General features: G+C 38.3%; 1 protein-coding gene across 1 annotated transcript in view; it reads left to right on the top strand.

Moving 5' to 3' along the window:
* The window catches only part of ano2a (anoctamin 2a), a 44,154-nt gene continuing 19,103 nt past the window's right edge, over nt 1-25,051 (top strand). Inside the window, exons 1-20 of the mRNA XM_077193764.1 lie at nt 1-158; nt 1,251-1,417; nt 4,381-4,707; nt 6,597-6,689; nt 8,766-8,917; nt 9,017-9,071; nt 10,091-10,142; nt 10,273-10,328; nt 10,444-10,491; nt 10,672-10,736; nt 11,561-11,695; nt 12,535-12,695; nt 12,815-12,897; nt 14,839-14,913; nt 15,902-15,967; nt 23,335-23,409; nt 23,490-23,691; nt 23,833-23,944; nt 24,705-24,762; nt 24,856-24,956. Of these exons, the coding sequence (XP_077049879.1) occupies nt 122-158; nt 1,251-1,417; nt 4,381-4,707; nt 6,597-6,689; nt 8,766-8,917; nt 9,017-9,071; nt 10,091-10,142; nt 10,273-10,328; nt 10,444-10,491; nt 10,672-10,736; nt 11,561-11,695; nt 12,535-12,695; nt 12,815-12,897; nt 14,839-14,913; nt 15,902-15,967; nt 23,335-23,409; nt 23,490-23,691; nt 23,833-23,944; nt 24,705-24,762; nt 24,856-24,956 (2,120 nt within the window). The 5' untranslated portion in view covers nt 1-121. The remainder of the gene's footprint in view (nt 159-1,250; nt 1,418-4,380; nt 4,708-6,596; nt 6,690-8,765; nt 8,918-9,016; nt 9,072-10,090; nt 10,143-10,272; nt 10,329-10,443; nt 10,492-10,671; nt 10,737-11,560; nt 11,696-12,534; nt 12,696-12,814; nt 12,898-14,838; nt 14,914-15,901; nt 15,968-23,334; nt 23,410-23,489; nt 23,692-23,832; nt 23,945-24,704; nt 24,763-24,855; nt 24,957-25,051) is intronic.

Below are 25,051 nucleotides of genomic sequence, written 5' to 3'. Positions count from 1 at the left end.
TGTGTCCGACTCTCGCTGGAAGTTTGAGCGTCTCGAGCGCTCCACGTTATTAACGGCAGCAGCACGAGCGCGTTAATCTGCGCGGGGCCGCGAGCGAATTGTCCACCATCTCACTGGGAACATGAACATGGCACTGAACAGGTCGCCCTCTGCCACGGGTGAGTACTAGCCCTGGCACTCCGGTTGATGTTGTTTGTGCGCGCCATGCGCGCGCATTATTTTCTCTGAGTCAAAGCGAAAATGTATTTGCTGCATATTAAATTGTCTCTTCAGCAAATTGGCTAGTTTCATTATCGCTTTATATTTAACTGTTGCAGATGCATGCTTGTTATTTCATTTAATTATGCATGTATAGTCTGCGTGATCTGATGAAAACTGAACATTAAGCAGCACCAAACTGGTCGTAATTGCAGTGAAAGGCGCGCGCCATTATTTGCCCCTGCAGACATGCTGTCACACTTTACCACTCATTAATGTCACTAATAGTGTTAGAATTCATCCTTTTGCTTTAGAAAACAAAGAGAGGGCTCAGCATGTCTGAAGGGGTTTGTATAATTAGCCGGGGCAATAAGCTGGAGCTATTTCAAGCGACAATGACGCCATGTGTTTAAGAAATCAAATGCACTTTGATTTGTTTTTCTTTCTTTCTTTTTCTTTTTTCACATTGACGACAGAATGGAAATTGTGATTTGATATGAAAGCACTGGGAAGTAAAGGCACAAATAAACAGTGATGTGATATCCATGGTTTGGTCAGGTAGTGTAAATGCGATTAGCTTTCTTTAAAGAGTCGTGAATCCCTGTGTTTGTTTACCTGAGGGCATGAGGCATATTTAAGTGACGCTTTAGTCAAGTGTGAGCGTATTTGAAAATAATAAACACGTACAAGAAGAACGTGGGTGTACGTGGGGCTTACAGTCAGGTTTACAGGTTTTGAGCATTGACGCACAGCCTTCAATTATTTCGCTGTCCTTGGTGCTGAAAGGGTTTCGTTTTCGTATCTACTTTTAAGAAGATGCTCTCTCTCTCTCTCTCTCTCTCTCTCTCTCTCTCTCTCTCTCTCTCTCTCTCTCTCTCTCTCTCTCTCTCTCTCTTCTCTCTCTCAAGCTATTTATTGGTATGATTGTTTTGCATGCAATGTTGTCAAAGCAAAGAGCTAAAGAAAAGATTTAAAATAGCAATATACAATAATTTTAGCAAGATATTAATAGACATTAAAACTTAACTTGTGCATATCTCTTTCTCTAACAGAAAATTGGAACGGGGCTCCCGAGCGCATGCGTGTTTCTGTCATGAGAAGTGAGCCCTCTTCAATGCAGAGCGAGAAACTCCGCTGTCTTGCCCGAGATATCTCTGAACTGGGCCAGCAGGGCATGGCAAGCAGCGGGCATGATGCCAGCGACATTGCTGAGGACACGGTGCGTGGATTCTGTTGTCTATTGCAGGTATTATCATGAAATGTTGTTTATTATCATAGACGGGCATTCATCTCTTTTATTAAATTAGAAGCTAACATTATTGCATTAAATAATGGTTTTGGTTAGATCATTAGTTAATGTTCATTAAAATAGTCACATTGCATATGTTATATACATCATGGAGCCCCTGTAGTATCTTCACGGCCCGCCAGGGATCAATTGAGGGTTAGTTCACCCAACAAGGAAAATTATACCATAATTTACTCACCCCCAAGTCATCCTTTGTGTATTTGAACTTAGTGGTGGAAAGAGTACTAAAATATTGTACTTATGTAAAAGTGTTGCTACTTAAGTAATTTACTTGAGTATAAGTAGAAGTACTGAAAAATAATATGACTCAAGTAAATAAGTCGAGTAAATAAGTAGTTGGCTTAAAAACTACTCAAGTAACTATGTTACAGAGTACTTTCGTATTATTTTTCGATTTTGCCCAAAATGGGGCGATGATAGTGATAGCTATACAGCTGATACAGCGATAGTGTATAGAGATACACTCTCATGTCATATCTGTTACAGATAAATCATGCGATCATGTTTCACTGTTGTTGAGGTTTTTACAACTTTGTACAAAGTTTGCTTCGTACATTTAGTTTAACTGTATTGTTAAAGAGGGCGAGCTTTACCATTCAATTGAACTGTGTCCATATTTTTAAGACACTTACATTGTTCTTGCTCCGTCCATGCAAGTTCTGCGTCCATGTTATGAGCCGAGTTTTTTATTTACTTCAACTGCTCAGTGCTCTAGTATTACCAATGAGATGACCCATTTCAGGAGTTGCCATAATTAAAATTTCAAATCAGAATTTGAGCATAGCTCACTTACATTCACTAAAATATTGAAACGTTAGCGATACTGATTCAAAACACATTGAATGTCAAAGCGCAGTTTAAAGTCCTCGCCCCCCAGGCGAACTGGAAGTTTTGATTGGTTTTGCACTCGAGTCAGACCTGTCTGTGATTGGCTGAAGCACAGGGATCCACCACAGTAGTTTGAAAAGTGTCTATCAAATGTCAGCTTGCCCTGTTGCTCCGTCGGCACCTTTGTCAAAGTACTTTGTACTTTTGGTGAAAAATAAATGTAGCGAAGTTGAATACTTTATTTTAATTCTACTCAAGTAAAAGTACCACAATTTAATTATACTCAAGAAAGTAGAAAAAATCGTAAAATCTACTCAAGTACTGTAACGAAAGTATTTGTAATTAGTTACTTTCCACCTTTCAGCCAAACAAAATCGGAGTATATTTAAAAATATCCTGGCTCTTCCTGGCTTTATAATGGGTGTGAATGGTACCATTTTTTTGAAGTGTACCATTTTTTTAACCATTAAAAAAAATTTTTTAACTTCATAAACTGTAATCATTAGCTTGCGGATGTAGGATGTAGGAGTAGCGTTAGCTTAGATGAGAGTAGACGCCTGTTCAAACAAATAGGGCTGGGCAACAAACTCAAGCTCCTCTTCTCTTATATAGAAATCCTCGACATTTCTTTTGAAAAATTCTCGTTTTGGACTTCTAATTATTGACCGGTGTTTTGTTTTGCTCTATCCTCTGCGCTCCCGTGTTCATCAATACGTCATGCTTCGGGTCATTGGTCACTCTTCCATCGGAGCTAGCCTCTCGTACAGCCGTTACCGGAAGCAAGTGATTACAGTTTATAGTTGTAAATATTATGGATATTTTTCTTACAAAAATGCATCACTTCAGAAGGTTGTTATTAACCCCCTTGAGCCGTATGGATTACTTTTAGGATGGATGGATGGATGCACTTTTTTAGACTTCAAAAAATGGTACCATTCACTGATTATGTTTGGCTGAAAGAAGAAAGTTATAAAGACCTATGATGGTTTGATGGTGAGTAAATAATGGGATAATTTTCATTGTGGTGAACTTACCTTTTAAGGTGTCATAAGAAAATGAATTTCAATTGTTGGCTGGTCACACAAAGATTGTTGGACCCACAGGTAAAGATCTCTAGATATTGGCAATGCATGAGCCATTGAAAAACTCAAATCAATACTGGACAGTTACTGTTAGAAAGCACTTCCCAAGATCTCAACATGCTTCATTTGCAATGTGTTTTCATTGTATCACATTGAATACAAAACATCGGCTAATTGAGATCAGTTTAATATTGACAGCAGATTTGTCCAGCTGTTAGCCTATATATGTTCTTTCACAACATTCATATTCCAATAAACTCTGATTATTATAAAGTTCTTTAGGATACAGTAAGAAACTGCTCCTACAGAAACTGGTAAATATTACAACCTTAAAACTGAAAACTGTTCAATTAAAATATGCATGAAGACTTTTTAATAATATATAATGTGTTTTTATCATTAAAATTTAAAAATCTGATCCGCATAAATGTAATATTTATACATATATACAGTAAACTTTGGCATTGCTTTGTTTGTTTGTTTGTTTGTTTGTGGGGGAGGGTCCAAGTCAATCTCACAATGTACAAAAAAACCCTCAAAAGCTTTTTGAAAATGTACGTTTTATAAGTTCTATTATTTCCTTTTCATTTTGGGGAAAATATATTATCTTATATATTTTGAACATAATATTTCTGGGGATGTTTCTGTCGAGTCGAGAGAACATTATGAAAACCACAATTGGCAATTTCAGCTGACGCACTTATCCATTCAGGGACCGTCCTAGTTATGCACCTTCCTCAAAAGCAGAGTTCTAACCAAACATGAGTATGACAGGAAACATCCAACTGCTTTGAACTACCAGCCAATCAGTGGATGACCCAGATCCTCAGTTTTTAGCTGAAACTGCCAACGATACACTATGTAGCTTTAAGAGATCTCCAAAAATCTGTAATGCACTGCCTTTCTCTGTAGAGCTATACAGATGTGTCTAGATGTCACTGAGATGCTGTTGTGTGTTTTCAGGTGGAGCCAGGCCCTGGTCCAGGTGGAGGGCTGTGTTTTGCAGATGGTCACAGGAGAGTTGACTACGTTCTTGTATATCACTGCAAAAGACGTCAGCTCCAACACCGCCTCTCTGTTGTTTCTAACGGTAACGTGCCCAAAAGTCCCACCCCTTCGCACTCTCAAAGCCCCACCCCTTCGCGCAGGAGTACGAAGGGCGATATTTCGGAGGTGGTGCTGGAGGAGGGGCTCGGGACGGAACCCGCCGATGGACTAAAAGATAAAATCAGGGAGGAATTTGAAAGAGGACTTCAGGAGGAAGGCTTGGAGATTGAACATGACAAAGAGGTTTGTGTGTATGGTTATGTTCAGAATGGAATATTAGCATACTTCATACTGCACAGTATACTGCCTAGTGCCTACTATGTTTAATTATTAAATAATATGTGAAACAGAATGCATTATGCAACATTTATAATTGTAGTATATGCTACATTTTTGTCATATGATCTCACTAGATACATATGCAGCATAGATAAAATACAGCAAAAACAGTAATATTGTGATATATTGTTACAATTAAAATTATAATTAAAACCACCATATATACCATGTCTTTTATATATACCATATTATATATACCATGTCTTTAAATTTTAAATGTCCTTACTGTCACTTTGGATCAATTTAATGCATCTTTGTTGAATAAATGTGTTGAGTTTTATTGATTACTTTTGAACAGTAGTGTATGTAATTTCACTAGTGGTATCTAATTATCATTTACAAATCCATCTTGTATAAAATGTCTTAAAATTTAATTAATATCTGATCAAATAACAAGTCAAGAAAAAGGTATAATCATGCATTTACTTTCAGTTTATTCATTATATGGTTATGGAAGTTGAAGTGTATTATGGGATTCGGTATGTTTTTACAAACATAATAGGCCAGACAATATGCAGATAGCAAAAGTGTAGCATAGTATTCCGAACATAGCCTATGTGTTTTCTTGTCTGCCCATGCATGTATCTATATCAGTTTCCTGGCAAACATATTATTAATATATCATCATCTCATTTGTTGAGCCATGAATAATCATGGATGAGCTCAGTTTTGAGTGCAGTACTAACAGAATGAGCAAAATCAAAAGATTCCCAAGGTGACCTCGGAACTTAAAAAGTGGAGACCCAGTTTAGAAAACCCCAAACCCTCCCACACTAAGAAAAGTCTATCTTGTTTTGAGGGGGAGCAAGTTTTCATTTTCAAGCAATGCAGCATATTCTAATACTATTTAACAGCTGCCAAAAAGCATTTTTTTTTGCTTTCCTGCAGCGCTGCAGTAGTAGCCCCCAGGCAAGATATTTGCGAAAAACAAATGTGGTCGTCAAAAGTGATGATTGGTTCCCCCTGCATCATGGATTTTCCCAAGTTGAAGCAGGGAGAGCTTAGTATTTCTAAATAGGAGTAGATTGGTTGACTCATGCAGCTTTTTTTCCACAAAACTAGCTTATACTAAGGAAATGCCCTCATGAATCCAAATATATTTCTTATTATTATTATGCAGGTTTGAGTACACCTTAAGAACACACTACATGCTATATGGGTGATTTTTTAGGAAGAAATGTCTGGATATATATTGTGAGAGTTATAGTTCTCAAAGGATTTTTGTATGTTGCTTATTGCTTAACTAACTATTGTAAATTCTAGGCTGCAAAAGGCATATTCTTATATTTTATGTCTGTATAGAACTAATATTTGCCCAAGGGTTCATTTTAGCATAAAGATTGATTGATGAGAGCGAAATCCTGAGATGATAGCTGTGACGTTGGTGTATGTTTGATTGTTGGTGGTGTGATGTGGTAGATCAGTTGTGTTGTGTGTGTGTGGATTAAATTTGAGTGCTGCTGTCTCCATCCCAAAGGCAGATTATGGTTGATCCTCATTGCCAGAGGTGTTTGTGTTTGATGTGTGTGTGTGTGTCTGTGTCAGTCATCCACGCTGAATAAGACCATTTTAGCAACAGCTGCTTCTTAAAGACTCTCTCTCTCTCTCTGTGTGTGTGTGTGTGTGTGTGTGTGTGTGTTCACCCCTGCTTGTGTTAATCAAGACTGCTAAATCACCTTATCTTGAACAAAAATTTCAGTTGCATCCTGCAAACCAAAATGACATGAACTGCATAGTCAATGGTGCTTTACTCTTTAAACAAATGCCATTTCTTTCTTTTGTTTTCTTTCAAGATGAGGACAGTCCGGTTTACTCGTCTTCATGTCCCCTGGTCTGTTCTCAGTCGTGAGGCAGAACTTCTTAAGATTAGAGTGCCCACTAAAAAGGTGAGTCGCTATAAAACATTCTAAAGGGGAAAAAACATATAAAAAAGCTGTATTTGAGAATAAAGTATAAAGCTGTGATGCCATGTGTAATGTTTAATTTGTGACACAGCTCTCAGAGACCCAAGTTTGAGTCTGATCTGTCTCTCAAACAGGCCCACAGAAAACATGTATAGATACACAATTTGCATGCATGCATTTGACAGAACCTTTTATCCAATGTAACTTTATATGTGTTCTCTGGTAATTTAAACCCACATTATTGAACTTTTGTTCATGAATTGTGACACCATCAAAACCTAAAAGATCCCATTATAATGAACAAATCTGTCTACACTGGTAGCTCCCGGTCCATCAGTCGACAGGACAGATCCTATTTTTGTCACACCGCAAAGCTATTCTAGCCACTTTATTTTCCCAATCCATTGTAGATAAATTACTCCAGTGTTCCAAAGTTTTTAAATACCTTTTTTCAGCAAGGAAGAATTAAATTGATAAAAAATTACAGAAAAGAAATGTATAATATTTGTTAAATTCTGTTCTTTTAAACTTTCCATTCCTCAAAGAATCCTGAAAAAAGGTGCCATAGTTTGCACAAAAATATTAATCGGCACAACCATTTCAAAATTGATAATAAGAAATGTTTATTGAGTGGCAAATCAGCATATTAGAAAGTCACATGATCCTTTAGAAATCATTGAAGACTGGAGTAATGATGCTGAAAATTCAGCTTTGCCATCTAAGGAATTATTTTAATATATATAATCAGAAAACAGTTTTTTAAAATGGTAATATTTCACAGTATTGCTGTTTTTACTGTATTCTGCTGTATTTTTTATCAAATAAATGCAGCCTTGGTGAGCTTAAGAGAACTTAAAAAAAAAAAAAAATTAAATTACAAACCCCAAACTTTTGAACAGTAGTGTATTTATTCACAACTATTATGAATTGATGATTACAAAATGTATTTATATATTTAATTAACGTCTGACATTTTGTCAAAGCCAGTTCATGATGCCTCCACTGACTTATTTAAATCATCTTTTGTTTCTAATTATGAATGTAAAATTATTGTGCTATTTTAACATATGCAGTGTTCGTATAAACAAATATATTGAAAATAAAGTGGAATATGTAATTTGACCATTATACTGTTGCTGAAATCTCACTTCTAGCTAACTGCTGATCTGTCTGTTCTGACAGATTCAAGCTGTCATGCTGTAATGCTTGGTCACTTCCAGTGTTAGAATGTTTTACATTTCATTTTTGAATGTGAAGGTGTTGAACACAAAACAGTTGCCATCAGAGCAAATCTGAAAAACTAAAACCATATGTCACATATACACACACACACATATATATATATGCATGTATAATTTATATAACTTCATATTTTACTGCATATTGCATTGATAAATAAGCTAATGTCGATATTAAGAAACAATCCTCTTCCCTATGAGAATGCTTCAGTGGTCTGTCGATCTGAGCTGTAGAGACTCCACAGTCACCTCAACTATAGACACTGGCATAGCCCAAGAGTGTCATGTTTTTTCAGGTTAAGAGCTTTGGCTCCATGATCGTCTTTGTAAGTGCTCCAGGTTGGCCCGGTCTAAGAGGAGTTGTAATGCCAAAAGTCAATTCTCAAAGTCTGAACACTGCAGAGAAAAAAAAAAAGTGATCTGATTATACGGTCAACAAGCCGATTACTTGTAAAATGTTTTCAAATTCCTGCAAGGGACATTTGTCATATAGGTCGCATACTAAGACGATTGCTGGCGTTCTGTTTCCCCATACATTTAGATTTGGCTTTCATCCTGAAAGAATGATTTGTCCGTTGAGGTTGTGAGTTGTATTGAATGATATAATCTGATAATGGTGGATTAGCTGTTGAAACATATGGACCCGCATCATACATGTGCTTCTGTTTGCCTTCAAAACCAGATATTCCCACTCTACACTTGTGGTGTTACGTCGTCTGACCCTGGTCTCAACTCTTAGTGTGTCTCGTCTGTCTTTAGCTCTGGATAGAAATGGATTAATCTCTCTTTCATTTCAGTTTCCTTATGCTTGTTTTTCCAGACGTATCGGCTGAAAGAGAAGACGGGGCTCATGGGCGTAATAAGCTCGTTTTGGGCGAAGATCAATCAGCCGTTCCAGCCGGGCGTACCAGAGCCCCAGAACCCACGCACACGTGTCCTATCCCAGCCGTTCAGCAGAGACAAGCTACACCTGTGAGTGCCAGCGCTTACAGACTGCCAGACTATCATAATAGCGCATTTACAATAGGCAAACCCACACATTGGCCTAATTTTTTTCCTTTTATTTTGCAGATTTGATATAAAGTCAAAAAACAGCTTGTTCAGCAATGCAGTCCGAGGTCGAATTGTGAGTATCAAAAGCAAAAATTAAAACGATGTCATTTAATCACCATCGTGTCATTCCAAACACACAAAGGGAGACATTTTGAATGATCCATTTTTCTCCCTGTACAGTTCAAGAATTGGGGACTGGAGCTTTCAAGCTTCAAAAATGACAGAAAAGCACCATAAAAGTATCATAAAACTATAGCAATTGTCTTTTTTATCGTATAGTAGACAAAAAATGTAAATCAGTGAACTCAATTAATCATTCAGACCATTTTTGTGAGCCGATTTACTGAAAAGAACAATTTGTTCATGAATTAGACATTTGCTCATGGGCTCACATGAGAGAACTAAGCTGAATATTCAGTTAATAACTTAACTGGTTAAGTGTGGCCATTTTATGGTTATTTTTGGTCTTTTGATCAAATCCTCATTCACCTTCATTATATTAAAAGACTAGCCATGACAGGTCAAATTTTGACTTTAATTTTCTGGGTTAATTATTGCATTAATTGTATGTTTACAATTCTTTGTTAGATTTTAATGTACACTCATTCAAAAGTTTGGGGTCACGTTTAATAAAAAGAAGAAATTAATACTTTTGTTCAGCAAGGATGCATTAAATTGATCAAAAGTGACAGTAAAGACATTTATAATGTTACAAAAGTTTTCCATTTCCAATAAATACTGCTTTTTTGAACTTTCTATTCAAAGAATCCTGAAAAAAAATGTTTCAAAGTTTTGAAAAATATATTAAGCATCACAGCTGTTTTAAATATCTGTTTCTTGAGCATAATATTACAATGATGCCTGAAGGATCATGCCATCAGAGGAATAAATTATATTTGAAAATATATTCAAATAAAAAACAGTAATTTTAAATTGTATTAATATTTAACAATATTACTGTTTTTACTGTATTTTGATCAAATAAGTGCAGCCTTGATGAGAAGAAAAGACCTTTTTCAAAAACGTTAACTTCTTACAGAACTGAATTTTGAACGATGGTGTATTTTGTGTTGTGTCCACACTCTCTCGCAGGTTTATGAAATTCTGAGGCGCACAGCCTGCTCACAGACCTGTCAAACAATGGGTATGTTCCTGGAGACAATTTAAACTATTGAACTATACTCTTTTAAACTGGATTGTTTTACTATATTTACTTTGTTTCATTTAATATTTTTTACTACAGATAGTCAAATTCTCTCTCATTTCTGTCTCAGGCATTGCGTCTTTGCTAGCCAAAGGGGTTTATGATTCTGCCTTCCCTCTACATGATGTAAGTGTTGCATTTTACCTAGTTTGGGTGAAGCTGATATGTAATTGTCTGTTAGTTAAGTGTATATGTGTGATGAGGTTTGGGTAGAGCTCTGTGTTTGTTGTCATTGCTGCAGGGAGACTTTGACAGCTCAGAAGATAGAGAGCATCGCAACGACAGACAGGTGAGACCTGCAGCCTTCTCTGATTGGATGGTTGTGTGTCATATTTATAAGCTTTGTTTTGATGCTTATTCTCATAAGATGTGTGTGTGGGTATCTGTCTAAGAAGATGCAAAGAATATTTGGTTTTGTAATACAAAAGCTGAACAGTTAATATAACAGTGATATTTGTGTGTATTGCAGATGTTGCATGAGGAATGGGCCAATTATGGAGCTTTCTACAAATATCAGCCAATGGACCTTATCAGGTATCAGAAATGATATACTTCACTAACATCTGGTTCTGTGAAAGAATTTTTTCACTACACAGATGGTTATTGACAGGTTTTCCTTGAAGAGAACTGTCATACTGTATGTGTGTATTTTTGCGGACTGCTATAAATAGTTATACCTCAAAGCATATGGCTTGTTAGGGAGAGATGTGTCACTTTTCAGCATCTTTTAAGATTTTCACCTGGCAGGTGATAAAACAACTGAAAAAAATCCCATTGCCTATCCCAAAATGCCTACTTAAAAGTGAAGTATGTAAGATTTTTTTTTAATGTTAAAATACTTTCTCTTAACCCATTTTATTGTTCATTGACTACCATTAGTATGCCATTCAGGGGGTTATTTCCCATTGAGACACTAAACACTAAGACATTAGCTAAGTTTCCATCAAAAGTTGCGAATTTAACTTTTGTACAAAATTAGAATATCGCCTAAATAAATTGTGAATAAAACACCGTTTCCATCCAGCGAGACGAAGAGAACCAAATCTTCACTACTGATAAACTGGTGCCAATATCACTAAGAAAAATGTAAGTTATTGCAATTGGAGAATCCTCTGTGGGTATTTTTTCGTATACATCATAAATTAGTTGCGCCTCAGAGCGACCAGACGAAATGCAATAAGCATGGTCATGTTATCTTGTTGTCGGAGGATTTGTAAAACTTTGTGAATGGCATTCGATCTCTGTAGGTTCACATTCCATGCAGTCGTTTTTTGAAAACGGTTTGTTATGTGTTGGTGTTCAGTGGTTGTTTATCTTTTTTGTGATAGTTTTGTACACCATTTACATGTATTCAACAGGAAGTACTTTGGAGAGAAGATTGGCCTGTATTTTGCCTGGTTAGGAGTGTACACACAGCTGCTGATTCCTGCCTCAGCTTTAGGAGTCGCAGTATTCCTGTACGGATGCCTCACCGTAGACACCAATGTGCCCAGGTAAACACACTCACATGTTTGCTTCCCTATCATGGCGGGATCTTTTTATTGACTTTTGTCATTTTTAACGGACACATATTTTTTATTCTGTCCCCTAAGCCTAAATCAAACCCTAACAGATTTTCAGTAAGACTTTATTTAGAGTATCTATTAAGCCATTTTCTTTGTGGACGCTTACTATTGAAATCTAAACTAGCCTAACTCTAAAATATGTATTTTGGAATATTTACGTTTGAATTGGAATAATTTATTTGCTTTATGAACCCTTTTTACTTGTGGGGATGTTTCAATTGCTGAAATTTGTGAAGCACACGTGTAACTTTTTTTTAAAGCCATTGTTTTTCCTCTTTGTCGCCATCTCTGTTCGAAATCTGCAATTGCAGTTATTCGCTGAATTATCAACTTTACGTGGCACAGCACGGATGAATCCAATGTTTTGAGGAGAATGTGCAGCTGTCAGTCACCACGCCGGTGTGGATACTGGCATTCGCAATTACAGATTATCACCTCCAACATCCTCATACGCAATATAGCCTACTAGCCAAGACACCTTCTTTATGTGTACAGATGTCACTTAATGAAGCAAAGACATGCTCGAATTTCCTGGGAAATTAAAAATATTATTACAAGCTTACCGTTTTGAATCGAGCAAAGGCAAGCAGATAGTTTTGAACACTGGCTGGTTATGTACTAGCTCAAAAATTTATTTTGGATAATTTTTAACCCAAAAAAGTTACGGAATGCAGCTTTAAAAGAGAACCATTTTCTAAGAAAATCGATGTTCATGTATTTCAGTGACTTTTATTACATAATTAATCATTTCTCTCTCTCTCTTTCAGTCAAGAGATGTGTGATGAGCATCTTAATTTTACCATGTGTCCTCTATGTGATCGTGTGTGTGATTACTGGCAGCTGAGCAGTATCTGCAGTACTGCACGTGCCAGCTATCTGTTTGATAACCACGCCACCATGGGCTTTGCCATCTTTATGTCACTCTGGGGTATGAGCTGTATGAATACGTACATTTGACGATAAACTGTGTTTACTGTAAATTTATAAGATATTGAGAAGAAAAATGGTGGTTTAAAGAGGAATTGATAATTGTGCGTGTGTGTTTAGCGGCAGTGTTTCTAGAACACTGGAAGAGGAGGCAGCGATGTCTACAGCACAGCTGGGATCTTACCGGCATGGAAGATGATGAGGTGAGTAAAATCCAAAGCATTTTAGAATTCTAGAAACATGATCAAAGCCACAGAATATCTAATGTCAATAGGCTTTAAGTTATGTCACAGCCATGTGCAAACTTTTGCTACTTGCTACTAGTTGGATGCAGGGAATTCCCATTCTAGAGAGTATTTTACTGTACAGTCATATTGTTACAATTTAAAAGAACTGTTGTGAATACACTTAAGTATTTAATTTATCCCCGTGACACAGAGCTGAATTTTCAGCATCATTACTCCTGTCTTCAGTGTCACACGATCCCTCAGAAATCATTCTAGTCTTTGCTGTCATTTTTGATCAATTAAATATAACCTTGCTGAAGAAAAGTATTAATTTCTTCTTCTTTTTTTTTAAATCTTACTGAGCCCAAACTTTTGAATGGTTCTGTATTTGCTAAAAGTGAATTTTCCATTTTCTACAGAGATGAGCATCATAAGCATACAGATAAAGATAACCTCAAAGATAACACAACATGCGCTAAAAGCGATACAACTTTCACTTGGATTCCACGGGTCTTAAAATATTTATTGAAAACTAGTATCTTATATCTTATGGCTTTCGGTGCAGTTTTATAAAACCAGTTCGCCACTCGAGGCAACATGGTTCATGCCATATCTAGCATCTCCTCTTAACTGTGGGGTAATCATATTTTTGCACAGCTTACAATAGCTGCCCTCTTTAAAACTATTCACTGCGATAAACTGCAACACAGTTTATAAAGCATTGTTAAACATAATGATATATAATAGCCAATTCTCTCTAATGCAACTCCAACAGACCCTCCGGCCTGGCCTTCATTTAGCTTTAGGAAAATTCAAGCTTTCATTGTTCTTGAGGGTCTGAACTGTTCACCTGGGAGCGGATTAAGTTTGAAGCGTGTGTGTGTACTGGGAGAGGGTGGTCTGTGTGTGTGTGTGTGTGATAGGACATGTGTGAATAATGAGATTGTGTTCTGCTTAAAGCATTGAGCTGAGTGGATGAAGGACTGCACTCTCAACAGGACACCATGGAGATCATGAGCATCATGCTAATGTGAATGATAATGAAGTTCAATTACACCGCATATTAACCGCTGTAAATATGTGTTGAACTCCATGTTTTCTTTGCTTTGATGCTCACCAATAGGAAAGGGCTGAGGTAAACCTATCTTTTGCTCTCTTTCTTTCTGTGTCTGTTTCTATATTGTTCCCGACACGCTCAATTGCACACCATATTTTTCACCACGTCCATTACACTTCCCCCACCCTCATCATCACTCCATCTCCGGCTTGCAATTTTCTGCGCAGCGGGAGGATCAATTTTGCATCTGAGTCTGTGGTGATGCTGTTTAATGAATCAACCCTGAATTCATAGGAGGAGGAGGAGAGATTTACAGTGGATTAACTTTGTAGTAACCTGTGTGCCAACGAATCCTTTACCGTGATTTTATACCATTAACCTCAATGCCATAATCCTGACCACAATGTACTTGCCAGATAATCACAACCTTATTTGTGACGTTGTCACCTTAAACAGGTGACCTGTCACCTTAAACACATTTTATATTATAAATATATCAGCTTAAGCATTTTGTTTTGAACATACAACTATATACCACTCTTGTATTGGATGGTGGTCCAACAGATTGAGTCTATAGCAGTGTGTTCGCATATAACCCAGAAAAGCTCTGCGGGTTATGTGCTTTTTAATTAACTTGCAATTTTGTACCATATCAGCGTCTTTAGCCTCAAGACAAGAAAGTGATTTAATGCGGAACCAAGATAATTATTTCTATTTGTGCATGTGTTTGTGAATCCCGTTTCTATGGAGACTGTTTTTTGCTTATGCATGTCTGAGGAACTGATGTTGGATTTGGTGCTTTTTGACATTGGAGTCCTTCATCACAAAGCTTGACGCATGTTTGTGTGTTTAAATCCCAGAATGAGCTACGACCAGCATATGAGGACTTTATTCTTAAGAAACAAGAGAAAGCGGCAAAGAAGAAGAAGGAAGAGGTAAACTGCACTATTAAGGTTCTCACACTTTTAAACGATTAATTGATCCATGATTTTCCCATAACTTTCCAAGTTGTTTGTGATGATAAATGAATACGTACTTTTATAAATAATTTTATAAAGATTGTACCCACAAAAAGTATAACTATAGAATGATTTCTCCATGTCTTTAAGATTTTAATAATAGACTTTTTCAAGCTTGGAAATCACATCTCTGTCGAATATCATCTCTGATTTTAGTGTATAGAAAATTACTGAAAACTTTTTTTTTTTTAACAAACAATTGGATTCTTGACAAAATTCTGAAGAAACTGTACAGGATTCCTATTGGAGTTTTTATAATAATTAGGATATTTTTTAAATAAAATAAAATAATCATAGGTTGGCGTAATTTCGCCAAGTGAGTATCCTGGATTAAATTTTTGATGATCCTGGAATAGCATTCCTGTCCAAAAAAACATTGTCCTAACCTTATACCACTAAACCTAACCATAATTTATCCCTAAAATCAGAGGAAAACCCTTGATTAGACACTAATCTAACCCTTGTTGTAAGCCTAATTTTGAGATAAAATGTACACTTGTCCCTTAAATCTGATTGGTTAATTGGAATGTTGTTCCAGGATCAACAAAGATGTTGATCCAGGAACATGTTGTTCTTTGTGAAATGACATTTACCAGTAAGTATAATAATTTAAATTAATCATCTAATTTGTTTCCCTTTAAATTCCCATTTGAATTTATTTATGAAATTATGATATAAATTTCTATAGATATACTCTACACATTTCATTTAATATATGCATGTTTTGGTTCATCACTATTCAGGATCTCAAGGTGAAGTCTTGAATTTTTGTTTGAAATTAATTATTGCCTAAAAATGCACTGAGCTGAAATACTTGGAATACCACGCAAATATTTCCAAGTAGATGTGAGAGATTGAGTGTGTGTGTGTGCGCAGTGCTTTTAATCTCTGCTCTGTGTTCTAGCCGGACGCAGGAACAGATGACAAAGGAAGAGAAAAGCTACTGTATGCTAAAGGAGGGCAGTCACCGGTGAGGAGGGGGGAGATAATTTCAGAGTTTACTGTGTGTTTGCCTAGAAGTGAGCAAGCTAATCAACTTAACCAGAAGAGGCGGAGCTTCAGGGATAATGCAGTTAGTCCTCAGCTGTCAGTCATCGAGTGGTAACTGCGCTGACCTCCGTTGGACCCCACCTGACCATCCGGCTCATATCTGTCTTTCTCCTTATCTCACCCCGCATTAGCACTCTCTTATCTTTTTCTTCTTCTTTTGGGCCATTCAATTAATTCGATAATGAATTACACAGTCCAACAGTTGGCGCCTTGTTTTTCCCATTTGAAATGAGCAGTTTGGTCGCAATTTCACTTGATGTGATTTTGCGGATTTTTGTTACTGTCATTGTGCCCTTGTGCGTAGTGTCAGGCCCGCGCCGCATACACACAACACACGTATGCGCTCAAACACTATCTCTGGTGTTCACACTTACTACACACGGCACTCAAAGCAGATTACCTCTCTGGGTATTCCACACTAGATAATACTGGATTAGAGTCAGAGCTGGATTAAAACACACAAGTTAGAGTGGTGTCCTTCCTCTAATCAAAGACACATGTTCACTGTTTATGTGCGTGTACCTGAGAGAGTGTAGAGTTTTAATTCAGATTTCATGCGTGTGCGTCTGGGGGAAGGGGGGTTAGGATCCATGCTGTTCATAAACTTCAGCATGCACTTCAATCAAATCACCCTTACTTACATTAAATGATGAATTTGTTCCAAGTTCAAAACTATTTCCTATTCTGTTACAGAAAACTGCTATACAGCTGTAGATTTTGTAAACTAATTTTTAAATATAGCCAGCTACACCATACTGTATATCGGAAAGCCAAATTGCTAATGGTCAATATTAGCATATTTTTCTGATTAAGATGCTACATTAAAGTCAAGTCATCTTTATTTATATAGTGTTTTTTACAATACAGAATGTTTCAAAGCACCTTTACAGTGATAACAGGAAATTAATGCAACAAAAGGGGCTTTCGCACCGTAGGAACCTTTTCATAGTTCCTAGGACTATTGGTGGAAGAACCCGTTTTTTGGCGTGTTCACACCGCAGGAACTAGGAACTCCTTTTGGAGGAACTAATTTAGCTCCTACTTCAGAGTAGGGTTTAAACCAGCACTATAGGAACTAACAGTGACGTTAGTGTTCTCTGATTGGCCGAACGCATGTGAAACAAGCATCCGCCATTTAAAAAAAAGCTGTGTAAACACACAGATTATAGCCTATATATTTACTCCAGAAACTAACTCTACGAACATGGAAAACGGTGATAGATGGGCCTCTTAACCTTTACGCGAAGGAGAAAATCCAATGCAAATTTGAGAGGACCAAGCCAAACATGATTATGTGTTTCTTCTCAGCTAGCAACACTGGACATAATCAACACAGCATACGCTAATGCCTTTTCAAATACTGTCTACTTTCTATGTGTAACAGTTCTATCTAATAACGTATTAGACAGGACTGTTAGACAGATCGTAAACTAATGAACACGGAGAATGCGAACACAGTGTGCTCTGGCGGGAACCATTAGTTCTCGGGGAACCACCTGTCATGTAATGTGATATAGTGTATTGCTTGAACACTGTTGCTTTAAATGGGAAGTGGGGGATTGATGGTTAATAAAGCAAGAAGTTGATCGAGAGAAACTGCCTTTGACGGTCATTCTACATGGTGTCAGAAGTAAATTATGGCGAAGTTTAATCCACCATCGAGTTTTTCCTTCGACAAGCTAACCGAGTGTTGGCTTGCGTTTCCGAACGGCTACAAAGCTAGATAATGAGGATGGAGAAGTGCAAGTGAGTTGTCTCATGTACGCCATGGGGAGCTAGGCAGAGAACATCTATAAATCGTTCGTGTTCGTGGAGGATAGACAGAGAAATGACTTTGAAATTGTCCTGGGAAAGTTGAATGAGTATTTTTTCCCGAGGAGAAATGTCATTCACGAACGTGCATGCTTTCACCAGCGAGTGCAACAACCCGTTGAAAGAGCAGAAGCGTTTATCAGGGCGCTGTACGAACTGTCCGAGCACTGTGAGTTTGGTGCTATGAAAGACGAAACGATTCGCGACCGCATAGTGGTCGGTATCTTAGATAAAGATCTCTCTCGAAGGCTGCAGTTGATCACGGATCTCACACTACCACAAACAATCCAGACTGTTCGTCAATCGGAGGAGGTTGCCACACAAGTCAGCATGCAAGTCGAGACGGTGACCACGGTCAGAGCAGTTGTCAGCACAAGTAAGCAGCCTGTGAGGGGACAGCGCAAGCCTAAGGACAAAATCAGAGCTGACAGTCATGGAAAATGTGGACACTGTGGACGAGATATACATGCAAGGGATGAGCGCTGCCCTGCAAAGAAAGGCAAATGCCACCAAATCGGACACTGGGTCAGAGTATGCCACAGTAACAGGTCAGTAAGAGAAGTCACAGAATGTTTTGACCAACCTTCATACTTTCTGGGTTCTGTTTACAAAGTAAATGAACGAGATGGAGCAGTGGATGGTGCAGCTCATGATTGGGGAAACCCCTGTAAAATTCAAAATTGATACGGGGGCTGATGTAAATATTGTGGCAGAAGAGACTTTCAGCAAAATAGTCCCAGTAAAGTCACTTGAGCCAGCTAATGTTACACTGGATTAGCCCTGGGGGAAAGATAGACTGCCTGGGTCAGTTCCAAGCCACTGCAGTGTACAAAGGACAGTCATACCCATTTTCTGCCTATGTGGTCCGTGGATACAAGGTCAGCAACCTGCTAAGTCATTCTCTATCAGCCGACATGAACCTGGTAAGGAGAGTGGAGGAGGCGAACAGGGTGGCCTCTGACTATGATGCGTTTGGTGAGCACGGCACACTAAAAACCGACCCCGTCAAAATTCAGTTGAAAGACTCAGCTAAGCCATGTCAGACAAACACAGCGAGGCGTGTTCCAATTCCAATGCTGCAAAAGGTGAAAGAGGAGTTCAAGAGGATGGAGAAAAATGGCGTCATAGAGCGGGTGACACAACCGACTGAATGGTGTGCGCCGATGGTTCCCGTTCTGAAGAAAAATGGCAAAGTACGCATTTGCGTGGATCTCAAAAGACTGAACGAAGCAGTAAACCGAGAACACTTCGTGCTACCGACTGCAGAGGAGATTATTGCCAAACTTAGCGGTGCAACCGTTTTCTCTTCCTTGGACGCAGCCAGCGGATTCTGGCAAATCCCTCTCCATCCAGATAGCTGCAAACTTACCAACTTTATCACGCCATTCGGGAGATATTGTTTCAGGAGGCTCCCCTTCGGGATCTCGAGCACTCCAGAGATTTTCCAGATCAAAATGCAGGAGACGCTTCAAGAGCTGGAGGGGGTTGAAGTCTTCATGTACGATATACTGGTCTACGGGTCCTCCCTGGAACAACATGACTCTCGTCTAGAGCAGGTGCTTCAGAGAGTGGAGTCTACAGGGTTAAAACTGAATCCTGAAAAATGCTCATACAGACAAAGCCAACTTCGGTTCCTGGGTCACCTTATTAACGAGAAGGGGGTGCAGCCAGACCCAGATAAGGTGGATGCCATCCGACAGCTGCCACCACCACAAAATGTGCAGGAACTGAAAAGGGTGCTGGGCATGGTGAATTACTTGGGGAGGTTCATTCCCAACCACTCAACGGTCAGCCAGCCTCTGTACTAGCTACTCCGACAGAAAAGTTCATGGATGTGGACACACACGCAGCAGTCAGCGTTTGAAAACATCAAAGAGCTGCTCATGAAGGCACCAGTCCTCGCGTATTATGATGTCACTAAGGCCACTACTGTCTCGGCGGATGCAAGCAGCTATGGGCTTGGGAGAGTGCTCTTGCAGCTACATAAAAAAGGATGGAAGCCGGTAGCATACTGCTCCAGATGTCTCACTGATGCGGAAACCAGATACGCGCAGATCGAGAAAGAATGTCTGGCAGGTGTGTGGGCATGTGAGAGGTTCGAAAAAATCTGAGCGGCTTGGACGAGTTTAAGCTGGAGACAGATCATAAGCCACTGGTCCCTCTCATTAACAACAGAAGTCTGGACAATGTTCCAGTACGGTGCCAGAGACTTTTGATGCGTCTAATGCGGTTTAAGCCCATAGCGGAGTAAAATGGATTGTATCAGAAATGCCACTACAACAGATGCTGAGTTGCAAGCTGTAATTAAGCTGATCAAAGCTGGATGGCCACAACACAAGAGTCAAGTTCCGGCAACAGCCAGAGAGTACACAGTTGCAAAAGCAGAGCTCTCAGAGCATGAGGGCTTGGTGATCAAAGGAAGGAGAATCGTTGTTCCAAGAGAGAGAGCACAGGAGTCCGTGTGGTGGCCAGGAATTTCAACGGACATAAAAAACACAGTGCTGTCATGTCAGAGATGCCGTGAGTTGAGAAGTACACAGCAGAAAGAGCCCCCTATCTCCACACCACTCCCAGAACAACCCTGGAAGAGAATTGCAGCTGATCTGTGTGAATATCGTGGACACAATTATCTGGTTGTGTCTGATTACTATTCCAGACTTCTGGAGATACTGCATTTACCTTCTACAACGACATCTCATGTCACACAAAAGTTGAAGGCCGTCTTTGCCAGATTCGGGATTCCAAAAGAGGTGGTGAGTGACAATGGTCCTCAGTTCTCCAGTGCAGAGTTTCAAGAACTAGCCAAGCGACTGGATTTTAAACACACTACATCAAGTCCTCACCATCCTCAGGGCAACGGTCACATAGAAAGGGCTGTGCAGATTGCGAAGAGAATCCTGAAGCAGACAGATCCTCTGTTAGCTCTCATGTGCTACCGGTCGACCCGCTGTGCCACTACAGGGGTTAGTCCGGCCGAGCTTCTTATGGGAAGAAAAATCAGAACAACACTTCCAACCCTAGAGAAGAATCTTAAACCCAGGTGGCCAAATAGGAAGTCTGTCATGCTGAAAGACAAAATGGAGAAAGACAGACAAGCTTTCTACTACAATCGTCGTAATGGAGCTAAGAATCTGTCAACACTGAGACCAGGTGACCCTGCTCTTACCAAGCTGGACCACGAGAAGGTCTGGACTTCACCGGCAGTGATCAGGCAAGAATGTGTAACACCTCGTTCCTATGTCATCGAGACGGAACACGGAGTGGTACTGAGGCGTAACCAACGTCATCTTCAGGCAGTGCCAGGACCAACACTGACAACAAGACAGGCTCTATGCACACCTGTACCACAAACAAAAGGGACTGTTGACATTCAGCCTACACTTACTGATACAACAGAGACGGTACCGACTCAACCATGCAGGGAAACGTTTGCTACTCCAAAGAGTGGACTGTTCCTTACCAGGTCTGGAAGAGTCAGTAAACCTGTTGTCAGGCTTGACCTGTAAAGAAGAAGGAAACTATATGCTTCGTAACTAGTTGTGCTACGGTAGTTAAGTGTTTGTTCTGTTCAATTGTACAGTAACAGTTACATTGCAACTTCATGTTATTGAGAGATGTTTACGTATAAACTGATTACATAATGTTTGTTTTGCATGAGAAAGTCACTGTCAAGGGTTGTTCTAAAAAAAATATATATATATATAATAAGAATAACAAACAAAAGGGGGGTTAGAAAAGAATAGCAGACTTTGTTTTTTCAGAAAAGGGGGAGATGCCATGTAATACGATATAGTGTATTTCTTGAACACTGTTGCTTTAAATGGGAAGTGGGGGGTTGATGGTTAATAAAGCAAGTATCTTACGTTATGGCCCCGTAGAAGCCGTTTTTGTAAAAATAGGCTAACGATTGCGTCATAACCACGCGACTTTCTGTCGCACAATAGAGACATTACCGTATAGACAGGAGGAGAAGCTCGCAGGCAATCTTTTACTGTCTATGAGGCAATCGGGGGGACATAGATGCATAAAGTCAAGGGAGAAGCCCATAGATAGAGAGTCCATAAAAGCAACGGGACAAAATATTTCAACAACGTTTTTGAGGAATTAGGTGATTCAGATTTGACTTGTCAGAGCTACTAGAAGCTTTGCAACTATCAGACTGTCGTCACGCTCAGTTTGAGCCTACGCAGTCGCTCAGCCATCAGGCAGGAAGGGCAATAATCGGGCTTCAGTCTTCTCCGTTGAAATCAATGGGGTCGCTGTGTCCATTTCTTTTACTGTCTATGAGAACTACCCGGTGCAAATCCCCTATAGATTGTTTTGGCTGTACAGCAGCTCTAGAAGAAAGTCATTGTCCAGAGTTCAGCGTTGATTCATTGAAAAAAACATTAGTTTTTAATTTAGGGGCTGTTTACACAACACCGTTTTCAACTGAAAACAGAAAACATTTTATGAGTTCTGGCCGTTCATTTACATGACAACTGCGTTTTGTTGGCCTGAGAACACAAACTTTAAAAAAGGGGTTTCATAGTGCAAGTTTTTGATAGTGAGTTTTGAAAGCGTTTTATTAGCAAAATCCATATAGTAATCAGTTTTAAGGCCCTTTCACACCACAGATGAGAACTACAATGATAACGACAACTATACAGTTTTAATAATCGTTCCAATTCTATGAGAATAGGGAAGTCCACATCACAATTGAAACAGTACAACAGAAACACCACTGAGGAACGATGCCATTGGAATCACTTTCAGAAAATAACATTGACATCCATTCAGAATCCATTCTGCTGTAAAGAGCAGCTCAGAAAATTGGTGTTGATGCTAAAATAGTTATCGTTATTACTACCATTCTTGGTGTGAACAGGCTTTTATTCTTCCTATTTTTTCCCCCCAATATATGCTATTTTATTTAACTATTCATCTTTGTTTATTTTAGTGCTGTCAAATCGATTAATTGCGATTAATTGGATTAACATAAAAGTTTGTGTTTACATAATATGTGTGTGTATATATTATTAAATGTGTGTGTATATATATATATATAAATATATATATATATATATATTATACATATGTCTGTGTGTATATAATGTAATATATATATATATATATATATATATATATATATATTTACACACACACATTATTTTCTATTGATTGATTTTACAAAAACAGTTATCATAATTATTTTGTGAGTACACTATAATGTTTTGATGCCACATTTGCCAGAAAGATGTACAAATTCTAGATAAGAGATTTAGTGTGAACATTGTTGATGTTCTGTTAAACAAAAGGGCAAAATAGTATATATTTATAGTATGGGCAATCATATTGGCTATTAACATAACATAAAATTATTATTGCTATCAGTAGCAGGCAAAAATTTAATTCATGTATTGTTTTCTCCAAGTAGATAGTGTATTCATGTGTCTGATGGTGAGCATATGGAGTAACATGCTGTTGTTCTTGTAGCTTGCCACAGAGTCTTTGTCATGGACTGACCGGCTGCCAGGATATTGCATCAACATATCCTCTATCCTCCTTATGGTGGGTACCTTTCCTAAAAAGATTATGTGTCACATTATTGTTTTTATATGGTCAAAATTCTTATTGATCTGTTTTCTCAGGTTGGGGTCACGTTCTCTGCCGTGTCCGGAGTGATTCTCTACCGCATCATTGTGTTTGCTGTTATGTCAATGAACCCTGATCACGAGGCCAAGGCTAATGTGCGTGTTACCGTGACAACCACTGCTGTCATCATCAACTTGCTGGTGGTTCTGGTGCTGGATGAGATCTATGGCGCTATAGCGGCCTGGATTACAGAGCTTGGTGTGTGTTTACATGACAAAAAGATGAAATTTGGAGAGAAAAAAAAAGTGCTTACTTAAATTACTTGTAAACAATACAATAAAATGTTATTGTTATTATTAAAAATGTTATGAATATGATGTTAATGATGTTAACTTGCAGAGATTCCAAAGACTGAATCGACATTTGAGGAACATGTGATCTTGAAAGCTTTTTTGCTGAAGAGCATGAATGCATTTGCACCTGTCTTCTATGTGGCCTTCTTTAAGGGCAGGTAAAATGGAATCCCATTAGAATACCCACCCAAACCATTGTGACGTTCTGTCTCTGTTGAGAGCTATGATAATTGGATTATTATAATGTACTTTGTTACTGTTTGTCATGTCCAGTGTGTTGCAGTGTAGTTGTGTGCTTACTGTAGTATTGCGTTTATTGTATATTGTAGTGTTTGTCTCACTGTAGTTTTGTGTGTTTATGCTGTATACTGTAGTGTTGTGTGTCTGTCCTGTGTACTGCATTGTTGAGAAAGTTATTTATGTTGTTTATAATGTATACATCACTTTGCAGTGAGCATTTGTTTCATAAGAACATTTTATATGAGCAAAATATTTTTAACCTACAATCACAAACCTTTTGAGGAAAAACAAATTAAACTCTAGAGTAATTTTCTGTTATTTTTTCTTCTATTTTCTAGTTTGATTTTTGACTATATTTTCCGTGCTCTTTTATATAATTAGAGTCATATGTCGTGCATTTGAATGAAAGCTTTTTTCTATAAATTATTTTTGTAAAATATTAACATATTTTATTAATAAATTTCCAGCTGCGTATTACAATTCTATAACAACTTGTGCTGTCTGCGTGTTACATGTTGTGTTGTATGTCTATATAGTTGTAGTGTTCAATGTAGTTTCTCACTGTGCATTATGTCTGACATCAGTGTCTAACACCAAAATGCTAAATTTCTGGGTTAGCTTAGTTTAATCCAGAGAATATTTTAAAATATCTCTCATAACTCTGGTGTGCTAATTTAGGTTTGCCGGTCGTCCTGGTGACTATGTTTATGTCTTTAAGGATTTCCGCATGGAAGAGGTAATTATTAAAACAACAATATATTTGTCTTCGGTGTTCTAGCACAATATGACTAACTATTTGCATGTACATGTGTTTTGTGTGTTTGTCTAGTGTTCTCCAGGTGGTTGTCTTATTGAAGTGTGTATTCAGCTGGGAATCATTATGCTGGGGAAGCAGCTTATTCAGAATAATGTGTTTGAAATTGCCATTCCGTAAGTGTTTTACACACAAATACTGTATACACACGCAAAGTCTTCCCTGTGGTCTCTCTGCTAATTTTCTTATATTCCTTAAAGTACCTCCAGTC

The sequence above is a fragment of the Siphateles boraxobius genome, unplaced genomic scaffold (genome assembly GCF_051911475.1).
Source record: "Siphateles boraxobius isolate OS27281-9 unplaced genomic scaffold, OSU_SipBor_1 31, whole genome shotgun sequence".
In the NCBI taxonomy this organism is placed as follows: domain Eukaryota; kingdom Metazoa; phylum Chordata; class Actinopteri; order Cypriniformes; family Leuciscidae; genus Siphateles; species Siphateles boraxobius.
The sequence above is the reverse complement of the archived record's forward strand: the minus strand, read 5'-3'. Positions and strand labels throughout refer to the sequence as shown.